Genomic DNA, 19689 nt, shown 5'->3' on the forward strand with positions numbered 1-19689 from the left:
TTAACCCAACCATACCACACCACCCCTAACCCAACCCAACCCCTTTAAAAGCAGTTTCGAATAGACTGGAACGTCAGCAAGTCGCGCCAGGGGAAACAATCAATACACAATTCTTTTTAGAGCTAGCGCCCTTGTCATCTGTGAATTACTTTGATTATTGCCCAACTTCTGATTGAACTTGTGAATAGTCCAGTCTCAATAGCAGTCAGAATACTTATAGACACAGGATACAGACTCAAATATCAAGGTTGGTACATTTTAATATCATATAGTGTATATAATAAATGCATGTATAATTACATTTTTTAAATGTTTGAAAGGCTTTACGATCTAGTATGTACATAAGTGTTATTATGGGATAAAATTTGACAATAATTGTGTTTGTTAATCAATTGCTTAACACGGTATTTTTATTAAATATACGGAAGCTAGCACCTTACAAAAATACACAATTAAAAAAAAACCTACACATTTCCCAAAACTACACATTTCACAAAACTACACATTTCACAAAACTACACATTAAAAAACTACACATTTCACAAAACTACACATTTCACACAAAGACACATTCACAAAACGACAGAATTGTTGAATATATGCAAGGTTACGTTTCTTATAATATGAACACAGTTCACATATAAAAAAAAACCTACACATTTCCCAAAACTACACATTTCACAAAATTACACATTTCACAAAACTACACATTAAAAAACTACACATTTCACAAAACTACACATTTCACACAAAGACACATTCACAAAACGACAGAATTGTTGAATATATGCAAGGTTACGTTTCTTATAATATGAACACAGTTCACATGATTAACATAAACATGAACAGGAATCCCGTGATTTAGATGTTGTGGACTACGTTATTGACACGTTATTGACACGTTTCGAATTTTACAACTGCTCAAGACAAGTGTCAAATCTAAAATCCTGACGTCACATATCAGTAGAACAAACTTTGATGAGGACTAAATGTAAAATGTGCAATGATAATGTTGTATACATGGATCAGTTGGGTCTACTTGGCCTTGAGTCTGACCTCTAGCACCATGAGGATTCCAACGATTAATTCCAGACCAAGGGCGGCCACTGCCAGACCAAAAGAGAATCCCAGGCGGTCAAGGCTGTCAGGGCCACTGACCTCATCGTCCAGTTCATATTTGGCGCCAAAAATGATGACAGCTATCAGCCAGAACAGAGCTGGAATATAAGTTCATGTTTAAAGATTCATTAACCGTGAACATAGTTCAGTTTAATGAGAAGTCTGACAATGTTGACGTCTGTCTGTTCATGTCTGACAATGTTGACGTCTGTGTGTTCATGTCTGACAATGTTGACGTCTGGAAGTTTTCATGTTTTAGGGTGACGAAAGTGTCTTAAGACAAGTAACATCTTAAGACACGTAGATAGGTAACGCACTCAGTTACATATATATATATATATATATATATATATATATATATATATATATATATAGGCCTATATATATATATATATATATATATATATATATATATTTATATATATATATTTATATATATATATTTATATAAATAAAATGAACATCACCTACAAGATGACACTATAACAATGTGTTAGTGACCATAAAACTATAAGATGACCATGAAACGTATATGACGTCATATGCAAGTGTGTAGATTACGCCATAGTGTGTAGATTACGCCATAGTGTGTAGATTACGCCATAGTGTGTAGATGACGTCATAGTGTGTAGGTGACGTCATAAGGTGTAGGTGACGTCATAGTGTGTAGGTGACGTCATAGTGTGTAGGTGACGTCATAGTGTGTAGGTGACGTACCAGTAAAGATGCAGACGAGCGATAGTGTGTAGATGACGTCATAGTGTGTAGATGACGTCATAGTGTGTAGATGTCATAGTTTGTATATGACGTCATAGTGTGTAGGTGACATCATAGTGTGTAGGTGACGTACCAGTAAAGATGCAGACGAGCGATAGTGTGTAGATGACGTTATAGTGTGTAGGTGACGTACCAGTAAAGATGCAGACGAGCGATAGTGTGTAGATGACGTTATAGTGTGTAGGTGACGTACCAGTAAAGATGCAGACGAGCGATAGTGTGTAGATGACGCCGTAGTGTGTAGGTGACGCCATAGTGTGTAGGTGACGCCATAGTGTGTAGATGACGTCATAGTGTGTAGGTGACGCCATAGTGTGTAGATGACGCCGTAGTGTGTAGATGACGTCATAGTGTGTAGGTGACGCCATAGTGTGTAGATGACGCCATAGTGTGTAGATGACGTCATAGATGTGTGTAGATGACGTACCAGTAAAGATGCAGACGAGCGCCGCCACAAAGCCCGTCTCCCTGTTGCCCTTACAGCTGGCACCGAACATGTAGAGAGCGATGGTGACGACAGCGACGTTGATGCCCATGAAGCCGATGATGGCGAAGGCTTGGAACACGCCGAACCAGACTGTCAATAGATCACGTGGTGGTTAGTTTTCTAAAAATAATTTACGACTTAAATACAGGCCAAACTTACCTTAAGGGTAGCCAAACTTACCTTTAGGGTAGCCAAACGTACCTTTAGGGTAATCAAACTTACCTTTAGGGTAGCCAAACTTACCTTGTGAGTAGCCAAGCTTACCTTTAGGGTAGCCAAACTTACCTTTAGGGTAGCCAAACTTACATTTAGGGTAGCCAAACTTACCTTGAGGGTAGCCAAACTTACCTTTAGGGTAATCAAACTTACCTTTAGGGTAGCCAAACTTACCTTGAGGGTAGCCAAACTTACCTTTAGGGTAGCCAAACTTACCTTTAGGGTAGCCAAACTTACATTTAGGGTAGCCAAACTTACCTTTAGGGTAGCAAAACTTACATTTAGGGTAGCCAAACTTACCTTTAGGGTAGCCAAACTTACCTTTAGGGTAGCCAAAATGGTCAACGGAAAAAAGTCACGGGAAAAAAAGTCACAGAAAAAAAGTCACAAAAATCTTTTCATAAATATTTTGATTCATTTGTTGAAAATAATAAAATTGTGTATGTTAATTGTTGTGGGTTGTATTTTTTGATAGCATATATTATTTATAGACGCTAAAAGCATTATAGTTTATAACAATTGTAAGTAAAAATATTCTAAGATAATTTACACAACAATCTCAACTTTTGCTACGTATTTAGTTAAATACGCGGTAGAAAAATTAATTATAAAATGAATTTAGGCACATCATTTTGTTTTGCATATGTTTTGCCGTAGGCTATTCTATGGTCGGCCTCTCCTCAGTCGGCCTTGTCCAAACATATTGTGTGTTGTTGACGTTTTGTGTCAATGACAGCCTTTGAACCTTGTCGGCTTTCTGTTTAGAAAGTTTTTTTTTTCTAAATGAGCGTGATAAATGTGGGCAGTAAAGGTGGTTGAACTAAACATAACTATTGTTGCGATGAGTTGAGGGCAGGAAGTCAGGTGTTGGTATTAAAAAAAACAACACCCAATGAAACCGTGTACTTTGGAGCATTCTATTAAATGCTATTAATATTATGTTTAACATAATTACAATCACATACTTTATATTAAATATTTTTAGATTAATTATACAAATTACTATGCGTATACAACCTACACACATTACATTAGATTTAATTAATCCTAAGTTAATTTGCACTCTCTGAATATTTAAAACATAAAAGTATTAACAAATTCCATGTAAATATATATTTGTGACTTTTTTTCCTGTGTCTTTTTTTCTTTTTTTGTTTTTGTTTTTTTTGTGGGTTTTTTTGCTGGTCCATTTTTTCCCTACAATCGCCAACATTACCACTAGGGTAGCCAAACTTACCTATAGGGTAGCCAAACTTACCTATACGGTAGCCAAACTTACGATAAGGGTAGCCAAACACATTTAGGGTAGGCAAACTTACCTTAAGGGTAGCCAAAATTACCACAAGGGTAGCCAAAATTACCACTAGGGAAGCCAAAATTACCAATAGGGAAGCCAATCTTACCTTTAGGGTAGCCATCCAGCATCACACACACCTGGCCCTGGCACCTTCGCCATATACCTGTGTACACGGTGTCGCTGTTGACGCCCCATGACGAGGTGGTGAAGGCGATCCAGCTGTAGACGGGAATCACGTGATAAGCTACAATTGCAGCGGTAAACTTTCATCGTACAGATACAATCTACCACTCACCTGACTACATCTACCACTCACCTGACTACATCTACCACTCACCTGACTACATCTACCACTCACCTGACTATATCTACCACTCACCTGATCTACCACATCTACCACTCACCTGACTACATCTACCACTCACTTGACTACACCTACTACTCACCTGATCTACCACGCACCTGACTACATCCACCACTCACCTGTCTACATCTACCACTCACCTGACTACACCTACCACTCACCTGACTACACCTACCACTCACCTGACTACACATACCACTCACCTGACTACAACTACCAGTCACCTGACTACAACTACCACTCACCTGACTACACATACCACTCACCTGACTACATCTACCACTCACCTGACTACATCTACCACTCACCTGACTACATCCACCACTCACCTGACTACAACTACCACTCACCTGTCTACACCTACCACTCACCTGACTACACCTACCACTCACCTGACTACATCCACCACTCACCTGACTACACCTACCACTCACCTGACTACACCTACCACTCACCTGACTACATCCACCACTCACCTGACTACACCTACCACTCACCTGACTACATCTACCACTCACCTGATCTACCACTCACCTGACTACACCTACCACTCACCTGACTACGCCTACCACTCACCTGACTACACTTACCACTCACCTGACTACATCTACCATAACCTGACTACATCTACCACTCATCTGACTACACCTACTATTCACCTGATCTACCACTCACCTGACTACATCTACCACTCACCTGACTACAATTATCACTCACCTGACTACATCTACCACTCACCTGACTACATCTACCACTCACCTGACTACACCTACCACTCACCTGACTACGCCTACCACTCACCTGACTACACTTACCACTCACCTGACTACATCTACCATAACCTGACTACATCTACCACTCATCTGACTACACCTACTACTCACCTGATCTACCACTCACCTGACTACATCTAACACTCACCTGACTATATCTACCACTCACCTGACTACACCTACCACTCACCTGACTACATCTACCACTCACCTGACTACACCTACCACTCACCTGACTACACTTACCACTCACCTGATCTACCACTCACCTGACTACACCTACCACTCACCTGACTACACCTACCACTCACCAGACTACATCTACCACTCACCAGACTATATCTACCACTCACCTGACTACATCCACAACTCACCTGACTACAACTACCAGTCACCTGACTACAACTACCACTCACCTGACTACAACTACCACTCACCTGACTACAACTACCACTCACCTGACTACAACTACCACTCACCTGACTACATCCACCACTCACCTGACTACAACTACCACTCACCTGACTACAACTACCACTCACCTGACTACACCTACCACTCACCTGACTACACCTACCACTCACCTGATCTACCACTCACCTGACTACAACTACCAGTCACCTGACTACACCTACCACTCACCAGACTACATCTACCACTCACCAGACTATATCTACCACTCACCTGACTACATCCACCACTCACCTGACTACAACTACCAGTCACCTGACTACATCCACCACTCACCTGACTACAACTACCACTCACCTGACTACAACTACCACTCACCTGACTACAACTACCACTCACCTGACTACAACTACCACTCACCTGACTACAACTACCACTCACCTGACTACATCCACCACTCACCTGACTACAACTACCACTCACCTGACTACACCTACCACTCACCTGGCCACAGCGCTCGTCAAGATCAACAGAAAGCAAAACTTGACCAGGATGGAGGAATAGGACATGCCGTCGGAAATTCCCATTTTACAGATGTCGTCGTGATATTCAACTGTGATGACACAGTGTAAAACATCAATGGTGACACAACGTAAAACATGAATGATAACACAATGTAAAACATGAATGGTGACACAGTGTAAAACATGAATGATAACACAATGTAAAACATGAATGGTGACACAGTGTAAAACATGAATGATAACACAATGTAAAACATGAATGGTGACACAACGTAAAACATCAATGGGACACAGAGTAAAATCAATGGTGACACAAAATAGACCTACTATGAGGTGGGTGTTGGTTGAGGTGGGTATAGGCCTATCTGGAGAGGATAGCCTGCAGTTGTTATGTGCGAGTGTATGTATGTATAACTCAGTGTATATATATGTGTACATGTGTATGTTTGTTAATGTGTGTAAATGTTTGCATGTAGGTTTGTAAATGTGTATGGATGTAAAGATTTCCTGAAGAAGCTGAAGTGTGTGTGTGTGTTGATCCACTTGGATGAACGTGGCCCTAGTCAGGTCCGCACATTCCGTGCCCAGTCAAGCGTGGCGGGTCAGATAACACTCTCAGGTTGGCTGAAGCTAAATGTCAGTCAATTAAATGTCAGTGAATTAAAAGCCATTCAATTCAATGTCAGTCAATTTAATGTCAGTCAATTTAATGTCAGTCAATTCAATGTCAGTCCATTAAATGTCAGTCCATTCAATGTCAGTCTGTTAAATGTCAGTCTGTTAAATGTCAGTCTGTTAAATGTCAGTCTGTTAAATGTCAGTCTGTTAAATGTCAGTCTGTTAAATGTCAGTCTGTTAAATGTCAGTCTGTTAAATGTCAGTCTGTTAAATGTCAGTCTGTTAAATGTCAGTCTGTTAAATGTCAGTCTGTTAAATGTCAGTCTATTAAAGGATACTCCGCATTCCTCCCTCTAAATAATAACAAGGTCTCTACCTCACCTACACCCCACCATCTGTCTCTACCTCACCTACACCCCACCACTCTACCTCACCTACACCCCACCACTCTACCTCACCTACACCCCACCACTCTACCTCACCTACACCCCATTTCTCTACCTCACCTACACCCCACCACTCTACCTCACCTACACCCCACCACTCTACCTCACCTACACCCCACCATCTGTCTCTACCTCCCTACACCCCACCATCTGTCTCTACCTCACCTACACCCCACCACTCTATCTCACCTACACCCCACCATTTCTCTACCTCACCTACACCCCACCACTCTACCTCACCTACACCCCACCATCTGTCTCTACCTCACCTACACCCCACCACTCTACCTCACCTACACCCCACCACTCTACCTCACCTACACCCCACCACTCTACCTCACCTACACCCCACCACTCTACCTCACCTACACCCCACCACTCTACCTCACCTACACCCCACCATCTACAGATATACGAATGCCAGTAAGTCAGCCTTGGTTTATTTCTAAACCACATGTCACGGATGGCTGATTTTCTCTGTCAACATTCCAGCAACATCTTAGTTTCTAGTGGTGGGGTGGGGGGAGTGGTGGTGGGGTGGGGAAGAGGTGATGGGGTGGGGGAGGGAGCGGTGGTGGGGTGGGGGAGGGAGCGGCGGTGGTGTGGGGGTCGGCGACGGGGGTCGATGGTGGGGTCGGATATCAGTGTAAAGAACTTCAAGTTAGTCTCTAACACTACACGGACGCCATTTTAAATTCACCTGACGGCCGTCACCTGAAACTTTGGCAGATTCTTCTCGAACTGTAAACACATCAACGGAAGGGGGGGGGGGGGGCGAATCATGGAATGCTCACTTCAATAATAAATATCCGTATTTTTAAGTTTCATGAACAGTTTCTTTTTACGCAAAAAAAACCCTTCATATTTCTATGTGTGTGTGGGGGGGGGGGGGGGGTGCGACAGATGGAGAGAATAAAACATGACTGCAATCGTGTTAATCAAGGAATTAGCTAACTTGACCAATCGTGTTAATCAAGGAATTAGCTAACTTGACCAATCGTGTTAATCAAGGAATTAGCTAACTTGACCAATCGTGTTAATCAAGGAATTAGCTAACTTGACCAATCGTGTTAATCAAGGAATTAGCTAACTTGACCAATCGTGTTAATCAAGGAAATAGCTAACTTGACCAATCGTGTTAATCAAGGAATTAGCTAACTTGACCAATCGTGTTAATCAAGGAATTAGCTAACTTGACCAATCGTGTTAATCAAGGAATTAGCTAACTTGACCAATCGTGTTAATCAAGGAATTAGCTAGCTTGACCAATCGTGTTAATCAAGGAATTAGCTAACTTGACCAATCGTGCTAATCAAGGAATTAGCTAACTTGACCAATCGTGTTAATCAAGGAATTAGCTAACTTGACCAATCGTGCTAATCAAGGAATTAGCTAACTTGACCACGTGGGTAGAGCTACAGCGTTCAGACAATATATGGGTGGGATTATGGGATACCTTCATTTGGATTCCTGATATTAATTAGCCCCCGTTAATTAGGGCTTAACCACAAATCAAAACATGGGGGGGGGGCTACAAAACATAGGCTACATACATATTATTACATATCACGTTCTTATTTTAATTTCTTTCGTTTATTAGCTGTTACTTTATTAAATGGAAATACAAATTGGTAGTAAGAATGTAAATAAAAGTGACTGATGTAAAAAAGTGACTGATGCACATAAAAAGTGACTGATGTAAAAAAGTGACTGATGTAAAAAAGTGACTGATGTAAAAAAGTGACTGATGTAAAAAAGTGACTGATGTAAAAAAGTGACTGATGTAAAAAAGTGACTGATGTAAAAAAGTGACTGATGTAAAAAAGTGACTGATGTAAAAAAGTGACTGATGTAAAAAAGTGACTGATGTAAAAAAGTGACTTACCAAGCTCAGTGGTGTGTCACCTCTCTAGACGCTTGGACTCAACTGAAACAGAATGAGGTCAGCACAAGACCACGCCCACCTGTTGTTACACACTAACAATTGAGGCCCTCAAGCAACGTGCCCAACTCAAGCTACCTCAAGTCTCGCTCCACCAACCCCACCCCACCTCGCTCCACCAACCCCACCTTCCCCCTCTCTTCCCTCCCCACCCCACCCATCGCAGACTTTGTGCGCCAAATACTGTGTCAAACCACTGCGACCCTAAAATCTGGATTGCAACATCTTTTTCAAAACTGTTGATATTTTTTAAAGTTCATTTTTCAACACAACATTGATTTGAGAGTAATACAACACACATAAGCAGTTAACCATCTTGTTTTATTCTCAGTTGTCAATCATTTAAAAGTGGTTGTCACAGCATCATATTATCTCTCACCCCACCACTGTCACTCCTGTACCCCACCCACCCCTGTCACTCCTCTACACCACCCCTGTCACTCCTGTACCCCTACCCCACCCCTGTCACTCCTGTACCCCACCCCTGTCACTCCTCTACCCCACCCCTGTCACTCCTCTACCCCACCCCAGTCACTCCTGTACCCCACTCCTGTCACTCCTCTACCCCACCCCTGTCACTCTTGTACCCCACCCCTGTCACTCCTCTACCCCACCCCTGTCACTCCTCTACCCCACCCCTGTCACTCCTCTACCCCACCCCTGTCACTCATCTAACCCACCCCTATCACTCCTGTACCCCACCGCAGTCACTCCTGTACCCCACTCCTGTCACTCCTCTACCCCACCCCTGTCACTCCTCTACCCTACCCCTGTCACTCCTCTACCCCACCCACCCCTGTCACTCCTGTACCCCACTCCTGTCACTCCTCTACCCCACCCCTGTCACTCCTCTACCCCACCCCTGTCACTCCTCTACCCCACCCCTGTCACTCCTCTACCCCACCCCTGTCACTCCTCTACCCCACCCCTGTCACTCATCTAACCCACCCCTATCACTCCTGTACCCCACCGCAGTCACTCCTGTACCCCACTCCTGTCACTCCTCTACCCCACCCCTGTCACTCCTCTACCCTACCCCTGTCACTCCTCTACCCCACCCACCCCTGTCACTCCTGTACCCCACTCCTGTCACTCCTCTACCCCACCCCTGTCACTCCTCTACCCCACCCCTGTCACTCCTCTACCCCACCCCTGTCACTCCTCTACCCCACCCACCCCTGTCACTCCTGTACCCACCCCTGTCACTCCTCTACCCCGCCCCTGTCACTCCTGTACCCCACCCCTGTCACTCCTCTACCCCACCCCTGTCACTCCTCTACCCCACCCCTGTCACTCATCTAACCCACCCCTATCACTCCTGTACCCCACCGCAGTCACTCCTGTACCCCACTCCTGTCACTCCTCTACCCCACCCCTGTCACTCCTCTACCCTACCCCTGTCACTCCTCTACCCCACCCACCCCTGTCACTCCTGTACCCCACTCCTGTCACTCCTCTACCCCACCCCTGTCACTCCTCTACCCCACCCCTGTCACTCCTCTACCCCACCCCTGTCACTCCTCTACCCCACCCACCCCTGTCACTCCTGTACCCACCCCTGTCACTCCTCTACCCCGCCCCTGTCACTCCTGTACCCCACCCCTGTCACTCCTGTACCCCACTCCTGTCACTCCTCTACCCCACCCCTGTCACTCCTGTACCCCACCCCTGTCACTCCTCTACCCCACCCCTGTCACTCCACTACCCCACCCCTGTCACTCCTGTACCCCACCCCTGTCACTCCTCTACCCCACCCCTGTCACTCCTCTACCCCACCCCTGTCACTCCTCTACCCCACCCCTGTCACTCATCTAACCCACCCCTATCACTCCTGCACCCCACCGCAGTCACTCCTGTACCCCACTCCTGTCACTCCTCTACCCCACCCCTGTCACTCCTCTACCCCACCCACCCCTGTCACTCCTGTACCCCACTCCTGTCACTCCTCTACCCCACCCCTGTCACTCCTCTACCCCACCCCTGTCACTCCTCTACCCCACCCCTGTCACTCCTCTACCCCACCCACCCCTGTCACTCCTGTACCCACCCCTGTCACTCCTCTACCCCGCCCCTGTCACTCCTGTACCCCACCCCTGTCACTCCTGTACCCCACCCACCCCTGTCACTCCTCTACCCCACCCCTGTCACTCCTCTACCCCACCCCTGTCACTCATCTAACCCACCCCTATCACTCCTGTACCCCACCGCAGTCACTCCTGTACCCCACTCCTGTCACTCCTCTACCCCACCCCTGTCACTCCTCTACCCCACCCCTGTCACTCCTCTACCCCACCCCTGTCACCCCTGTCACTCCTCTACCCCACCCACCCCTGTCACTCCTGTACCCCACTCCTGTCACTCCTCTACCCCACCCCTGTCACTCCTCTACCCCACCCCTGTCACTCCTCTACCCCACCCCTGTCACTCCTCTACCCCACCCACCCCTGTCACTCCTGTACCCACCCCTGTCACTCCTCTACCCCGCCCCTGTCACTCCTGTACCCCACCCCTGTCACTCCTGTACCCCACCCACCCCTGTCACTCCTGTACCCCACCCCTGTCACTCCTGTACCCCATCCCTGTCACTCCTGTACCCCACCCCTGTCACTCCTGTACCCCACCCCTGTCACTCCTGTACCCACCCCTGTCACTCCTGTACCCCACCCCTGTCACTCCTCTACCCCACCCCTGTCACTCCTGTACCCCACCCCTGTTACTCCTGTACCCCACCCCTGTCACTCCTGTACCCACCCCTGTCACTCCTCTACCCCACCCCTGTCACTCCTGTACCCCACCCCTGTCACTCCTGTACCCCACCCACCCCTGTCACTCCTGTACCCCACCCCTGTCACTCCTGTACCCCACCCCTGTCACTGCTGTACCCCACCCCTGTCACTCCTGTACCCACCCCTGTCACTCCTGTACCCCACCCACCCCTGTCACTCCTGTACCCCACCCCTGTCACTCCTGTACCCCGCCCCTGTCACTCCTGTACCCCACCCACCCCTGTCACTCCTCTACCCCACCCCTGTCACTCCTGTACCCCACCCACCCCTGTCACTCCTGTCTCCCACCCCTGTCACTCCTGTACCCCACCCACCCCTGTCACTCCTGTACCCCACCCCTGTCACTCCTGTACCCCACCCCTGTCACTCCTGTACCCCACCCACCCCTGTCACTCCTGTACCCCACCCACCCTTGTCACTCCTCTACCCCACCCCTGTCACTCCTCTACCCCACCCACCCCTGTTACTCCTGTACCCCACCCATGTCACTCCTGTACCCACCCCTGTCACTCCTGTACCCCACCCCTATCACTCCTCTACCCCACCCCTGTCACTCCTCTACCCCACCCCTGTCACTCCTGTACCCCACCCCTGTCACTCCTGTACCCCACCCACCCCTGTCACTCCTCTACCCCACCCCTGTCACTACCCCACCCCTGTCACTCATGTACCCCACCCCTGTCACTCCTGTACCCCACCCCTGTCACTCCTGTACCCCACCCCTATCACTCCTCTACCCCACCCCTGTCACTCCTCTACCCCACCCCTGTCACTCCTGTACCCCACCCCTGTCACTCCTGTACCCCTACCCCACCCCTGTCACTCCTGTACCCCACCCACCCCTGTCACTCCTCTACCCCACCCCTGTCACTCCTCTACCCCACCCCTGTCACTCCTGTACCACACCACTGTCACTCCTCTACCCCACCCCAGTCACTCCTGTTCCCCACCCACCCCTGTCACTCCTCTACCCCACCCCTGTCACTCCTCTACCCCACCCCTGTCACTCCTGTACCCCACCCCTGTCACTCCTCTACCCCACCCCTGTCACTCCTCTACCCCACCCCTGTCACTCCTGTACCCACCCCTGTCACTCCTGTACCCCACCCACCCCTGTCACTCCTGTACCCACCCCTGTCACTCCTGTACCCCACCCCTGTCACTGCTGTACCCCACCCCTGTCACTCCTGTACCCACCCCTGTCACTCCTGTACCCCACCCCTGTCACTCCAGTACCCACCCCTGTCACTCCTGTACCCCATCCCTGTCACTCCTGTACCCCACCCCTGTCACTCCTGTACCCCACCCCTGTCACTCCTGTTCCCCACCCACCCCTGTCACTCCTGTACCCCACCCCTGTCACTCCTGTACCCCACCCACCCCTGTCACTCCTGTACCCCACCCCTGTCACTCCTCTACCCCACCCACCCCTGTCACTCCTGTACCCACCCCTGTCACTCCTCTACCCCACCCCTGTCACTCCTGTACCACACCCACCCCTGTCACTCCTGTTCCCCACCCACCCCTGTCACTCCTGTACCCACCCTGTCACTCCTCTACCCCACCCCTGTCACTCCTGTACCCCACCCACCCCTGTCACTCCTGTACCCCACCCCTGTCACTCCTGTACCACACCCACCCCTGTCACTCCTCTACCCCACCCCTGTCACTCCTGTTCCCCACCCACCCCTGTCACTCCTCTACCCCACCCCTGTCACTCCTGTACCCCACCCCTGTCACTCCTGTACCCCACCCCTGTCACTCCTGTACCCCACCCACCCCTGTCACACCTCTACCCCACCCCTGTCACTCCTGTACCGCACACACCCCTGTCACTCCTCTACCCCACCCCTGTCACTCCTGTACCCACCCCTGTCACTCCTGTACCCCACCCCTGTCACTCCAGTACCCCACCTACCCCTGTCACTCCTCTACCCCACCCCTGTCACTCATGTACCCCACCCACCCCTGTCACTCCTCTACCCCACCCACCCCTGTTACTCCTGTACCCCACCCATGTCACTCCTCTACCCCACCCCTGTCACTCCTCTACCCCACCCCTGTCACTCCTCTACCCCACCCACCCCTGTCACTCCTGTACCCCACCCCTGTCACTCCTGTACCCCACCCACCCCTGTCACTCCTCTACCCCACCCCTGTCACTACCCCACCCCTGTCACTCATGTACCCCACCCCTGTCACTCCTGTACCCCACCCCTGTCACTCCTGTACCCCACCCACCCCTGTCACTCCTCTACCCCACCCCTGTCACTACCCCACCCCTGTCACTCATGTACCCCACCCCTGTCACTCCTGTACCCCACCCCTGTAACTCCTGTACCCCACCCCTGTCACTCCTCTACCCCACCCCTGTCACTCCTCTACCCCACCCCTGTCACTCCTGTACCCCACCCCTGTCACTCCTCTACCCCACCCCTGTCACTCCTGTACCCCACCCCTGTCACTCCTGTACCCCACCCACCCCTGTCACTCCTGTACCCCACCTACCCCTGTCACTCCTGTACCCCACCCCTGTCACTCCTGTACCCCACCCCTGTCACTCCTGTACCCCACCCCTGTCACTCCTGTACCCCACCCACCCCTGTCACTCCTGTACCCCACCCCTGTCACTCCTGTACCCCACCTACCCCTGTCACTCCTGTACCCCACCTACCCCTGTCACTCCTCTACCCCACCCCTGTCACTCCTGTACCCCACCCCTGTCACTCCTCTACCCCACCCCTGTCACTCCTGTACCCCACCCCTGTCACTCCTGTATCCCACCCACCCCTGTCACTCCTGTACCCCACCTACCCCTGTCACTCCTGTACCCCACCCCTGTCACTCCTGTACCCCACCCCTGTCACTCCTGTACCCCACCCCTGTCACTCCTGTACCCCACCCACCCCTGTCACTCCTGTACCCCACCCACCCCTGTCACTCCTCTACCCCACCCCTGTCACTCCTCTACCCCACCCCTGTCACTCCTGTACCCCACCCACCCCTGTCACTCCTCTACCCCACCCACCCCTGTCACTCCTCTACCCCACCCCTGTCACTCCTGTACCCCACCCCTGTCACTCCTGTACCTCACCCCTGTCACTCCTGTACCCCACCCACCCCTGTCACTCCTGTACCCCACCCACCCCTGTCACTCCTCTACCCCACCCCTGTCACACCTTTACCCCACCCCTGTCACTCCTGTACCCCACCCCTGTCACTCCTGTACCACACCCACCCCTGTCACTCCTGTACCACACCCACCCCTGTCACACCTTTACCCCACCCCTGTCACTCCTGTACCCCACCCCTGTCACACCTTTACCCCACCCCTGTCACTCCTGTACCCCACCCCTGTCACTCCTGTACCACACCCACCCCTGTCACTCCTGTACCACACCCCTATCACTCCTCTACCCCCCCCCTGTCACTCCTGTACCCCACCCACCCCTGTCACTCCTGTTCCCCACCCACCCCTGTCACTCCTGTACCACACCCACCCCTGTCACTCCTCTACCCCACCCCTGTCACCCCTGTTCCCCACCCCTGTCACTCCTGTACCCCACCCCTGTCACTCCTGTACCCCACCCATGTCACTCCTGTACCCCACCCCTGTCACTCCTGTAACCCACCCCTGTCACTCCTGTACCCCATCCCTGTCACTCCTGTACCCCACCCCTGTCACTCCTGTACCCCACCCTGTCACTCCTGTACCCCACCCCTGTCACTCCTGTACCCCACCCCTGTCACTCCTGTACCCCACCCCTGTCACTCCTGTACCCACCCTGTCACTCCTGTACCCCACCCCTGTCACTCCTGTACCACACCCCTGTCACTCCTGTACCCCACCCACCCCTGTCACTCCTGTACCCCACCCCTGTCCCTCCTGTACCCCATCCCTGTCACTCCTGTACCCCACCCACCCCTGTCACTCCTGTACCCCACCCCTGTCACTCCTGTACCCCACCCCTGTCCCTCCTGTACCCCACCCCTGTCACTCCTGTACCCCACCCACCCCTGTCACTCCTGTACCCCACCCCTGTCCCTCCTGTACCCCACCCCTGTCACTCCTGTACCACACCCCTGTCACTCCTGTACCCCACCCCTGTCACTCCTGTACCCCACCCATGTCACTCCTGTACCCCACCCCTGTCACTCCTGTACCCCACCCACCCCTGTCACTCCTGTACCCCACCCCTGTCCCTCCTGTACCCCATCCCTGTCACTCCTGTACCCCACCCACCCCTGTCACTCCTGTACCCCACCCACCCCTGTCACTCCTGTACCCCACCCACCCCTGTCCCTCCTGTACCCCACCCCTGTCACTCCTGTACCCCACCCACCCCTGTCACTCCTGTACCCCACCCACCCCTGTCACTCCTGTACCCCACCCACCCCTGTCACTCCTGTACCCCACCCCTGTCACTCCTGTACCCCACCCCTGTCCCTCCTGTACCCCACCCCTGTCACTCCTGTACCCCACCCACCCCTGTCACTCCTGTACCCCACCCCTGTCCCTCCTGTACCCCATCCCTGTCACTCCTGTACCCCACCCACCCCTGTCACTCCTGTACCCCACCCCTGTCACTCCTGTACCCCACCCCTGTCACTCCTGTACCCCACCCCTGTCACTACCCCACTCCTGTCACTCCTCTACCCCACCCCTGTCCCTCCTGTACCCCACCCCTGTCCCTCCTGTACCCCACCCACCCCTGTCACTCCTCTACCCCACCCCTGTCACTCCTCTACCCCACCCCTGTCACTCCTGTACCTCACCCCTGTCACTCCTGTACCCCACCCCTGTCACTCCTGTACCCCACCCCTGTCACTCCTGTACCCCACCCCTGTCACTCCTGTACCCCATCCCTGTCACTCCTGTACCCCACCCCTGTCACTCCTGTACCCCACCCCTGTCACTCCTGTACCCCACCCACCCCTGTCACTCCTGTACCCCACCCCTGTCCCTCCTGTACCCCATCCCTGTCACTCCTGTACCCCACCCCTGTCCCTCCTGTACCCCACCCCTGTCCCTCCTGTACCCCACCCCTGTCACTCCTGTACCCCACCCACCCCTGTCACTCCTGTACCCCACCCCTGTCCCTCCTGTACCCCATCCCTGTCACTCCTGTACCCCACCCCTGTTACTCCTGTACCCCACCCCTGTCACTCCTGTACCCCACCCCTGTCACTCCTGTACCCCATCCCTGTCACTCCTGTACCCCACCCCTGTCACTCCTGTACCCCACCCCTGTCACTCCTGTACCCCACCCCTGTCACTCCTGTACCCCATCCCTGTCACTCCTGTACCCCACCCCTGTTACTCCTGTACCCCACCCCTGTCACTCCTGTACCCCACCCCTGTCACTCCTGTACCCCACCCCTGTCACTCCTGTACCCCATCCCTGTCACTCCTGTACCCCACCCCTGTCCCTCCTGTACCCCACCCACCCCTGTCCCTCCTGTACCCCACCCACCCCTGTCCCTCCTGTACGCCACACACCCCTGTCACTCCTGTACCCCACCCACCCCTGTCACTCCTGTACCCCACCCACCCCTGTCACTCCTGTACCCCACCCCTGTCACTCCTGTACCCCACCCCTGTCACTCCTGTACCCCACCCCTGTCACTCCTGTACCCCATCCCTGTCACTCCTGTACCCCACCCCTGTTACTCCTGTACCCCACCCCTGTCACTCCTGTACCCCACCCCTGTCACTCCTGTACCCCACCCCTGTCACTCCTGTACCCCATCCCTGTCACTCCTGTACCCCACCCCTGTCCCTCCTGTACCCCACCCACCCCTGTCCCTCCTGTACCCCACCCACCCCTGTCACTCCTGTACCCCACCCCTGTCACTCCTGTACCCCACCCCTCTCACTCCTGTACCCTACCCCCTCACCATCCAGCCAGCTAGTTATGCAGACAACTGATACACAAGGTAAGATTCCAACCCCCACTGAAGCGAACGTAAAAATATTTAGGTCAAGACCTGCTCTGGTGGGTGTCACCGTGTGGGTGTGTGTGTGATGGAGGGGAGGACTGTGTCACGCTCTACTGCGTTTATACCAGGTGTAGATCTAGCATCGACAACTGGAGGACTGTGGGGTAGGGGGGGGAGCCAGTGTTGTGTGACGGGACAAACCAATACACTGGACAAACACACTGAACAAACACACAATACAAACACACTGGCACACATGAAGACAGGAAGACATAATAAATTGAACATAAGATGTAGTTAGTGAATATTTTATTTATATTATCCCAATGAGTAAAAGTACAATAAAATACAAGGTAAAATCTTAGTTTAGCGTCGTAAATTCGGCCAAAACTAGTAATGTGGGAGAGAGTGAATTAATGAATATGTCATTAAATATGAGTATATTTTCGCATATTTTGATAAAATATCATAGATAATTGAATAATAGATCACCATTGATGGTTAAATCAATTTAAATATCCTGAAATTAATTTTTATCAACCCTGTTCGAGATAGTAAATTTGCTATTAAAAACAGCAGCCATCTTAAGAAAATGTTATTGAGAGTAGCTTCCCTTTAATTTCTATTCATATGAAAATGTATTTAAATATGATCGTCTTGTTGTGTAGTCCGTATTACAAAGCATTTTTTTAAATGTGAATTTCCTAACAAACAACTTTATTAATTCTAGAAGCATTGTGAGATGCAGCTTGTATCCATGTATTCAATCACGTTTTTTTTACTAATGTTTATTTGATCTTACTATTACTAAATATTTGTGAGTTTTTTCTTATTGTTTGAATGTTCACTATTTCATTTCAGGTTTTTCTTTTCATCAATTAGTAATTCTATCGTAACTTATGACATTTTTTTTACTTCTCTTTACCTTAATTAAACCCCAACCTCCGTCATATTTTTGTCGCCAATGTCACAACAAGTCATAATGTAAAAAATTACGCTTCACTCTGCCTTATCTAAGATAAATGATGTCACATATGATTTGCTATGGGAGTGAGTGAAGATTTGTGACGTCAACTCAGGCGGCTCCGCAATTTATGACGTGTCGGTCTCATGAAAGAAGGTGAACGGGGGAAAATACCTAGATGGTTGATAGAGAACCTCTATAATGCTTTGTTCAATCAAAAAAACTATAAATAAGCATTAGTATACGTATACCTTGCTTAAAACGAATCATCACAAATGTTGCAAGCCTGCTAGTTTAAGACATTCGGCAAAACGGCCGCAACACATTATCCCCGTCAAAAAGGCTTGCCACCAAATGCCTGCCGACGAATAAGCCGCGTCTAATGCGGGGCGTTAGGAATACGGCCATTAGCATGGGCCGCGTTAGAGCACCAGTAGGCTATCACGCTTTGTAAGATGACGTAAATACTTCAATTCAATTTCGCTAAACTGCGCGAAAATTTAGTAATGTTCCATCGTTTGAGGAAATTTATTTTCTTGGACTTAAATTGAAATATCATGTTGACTGTCTGGCTCTTAATTTTCGAATATCACTTTTAATGTATCAAGATTCAGAACTATAATTTACTTTAATAAGTGTCATCTTATCGTTTATTGTGGTTTTTGTAAAGCGCAGGGCAGCTTCAAAATCGGACGGCCATCCTGTTTTCACCAAGCTTCTTTTGGAGCTTAATATGGGTAGTCTAGTTCTATACGGTGAGAGCTAAGTTAATACATTTTTAAATGGCCGAAAGTTTCAAGGCAGCAAGCTTGCAGAAATAATTACGTACGTTTAAATGGACGTGTGATAGATGTGTTTAATGAACACCAACTTATGTAATCAAATTAATCGTCGCAAAAGCGTCAAAAAGGCAGTGCTTGTTGTTTTTTTTTCTATAAAATTAGCCTAACGGTCGGCAGTACCGCTACATGACGTCACGTGCGAGCGTTAACTCGGTGACGATGTGCTAAGTGGGGGAATGAAAA

General features: G+C 50.1%; 1 protein-coding gene across 1 annotated transcript; it reads right to left on the reverse strand.

Moving 5' to 3' along the window:
* Window positions 1-242: 242 nt before the first annotated feature.
* Window positions 243-9061, reverse strand: LOC131941459 (uncharacterized). The gene is made up of 5 exons (XM_059300732.1): window positions 8918-9061; window positions 5949-6057; window positions 4003-4115; window positions 2324-2473; window positions 243-1217 (listed from the first exon to the last, which is right to left on the reverse strand). Exons 2-5 carry the CDS (start codon window positions 6029-6031, stop codon window positions 1036-1038), a joined length of 528 nt encoding a protein of 175 aa, XP_059156715.1. The 5' UTR covers window positions 6032-6057; window positions 8918-9061; the 3' UTR covers window positions 243-1035.
* Between the last annotated feature and the right edge of the window lie 10628 nt (window positions 9062-19689).

This window comes from Physella acuta, unplaced genomic scaffold (assembly GCF_028476545.2).
Source record: "Physella acuta isolate Inbredline_101_S28 unplaced genomic scaffold, ASM2847654v3 ptg000362l, whole genome shotgun sequence".
NCBI classification, from domain to species: domain Eukaryota; kingdom Metazoa; phylum Mollusca; class Gastropoda; family Physidae; genus Physella; species Physella acuta.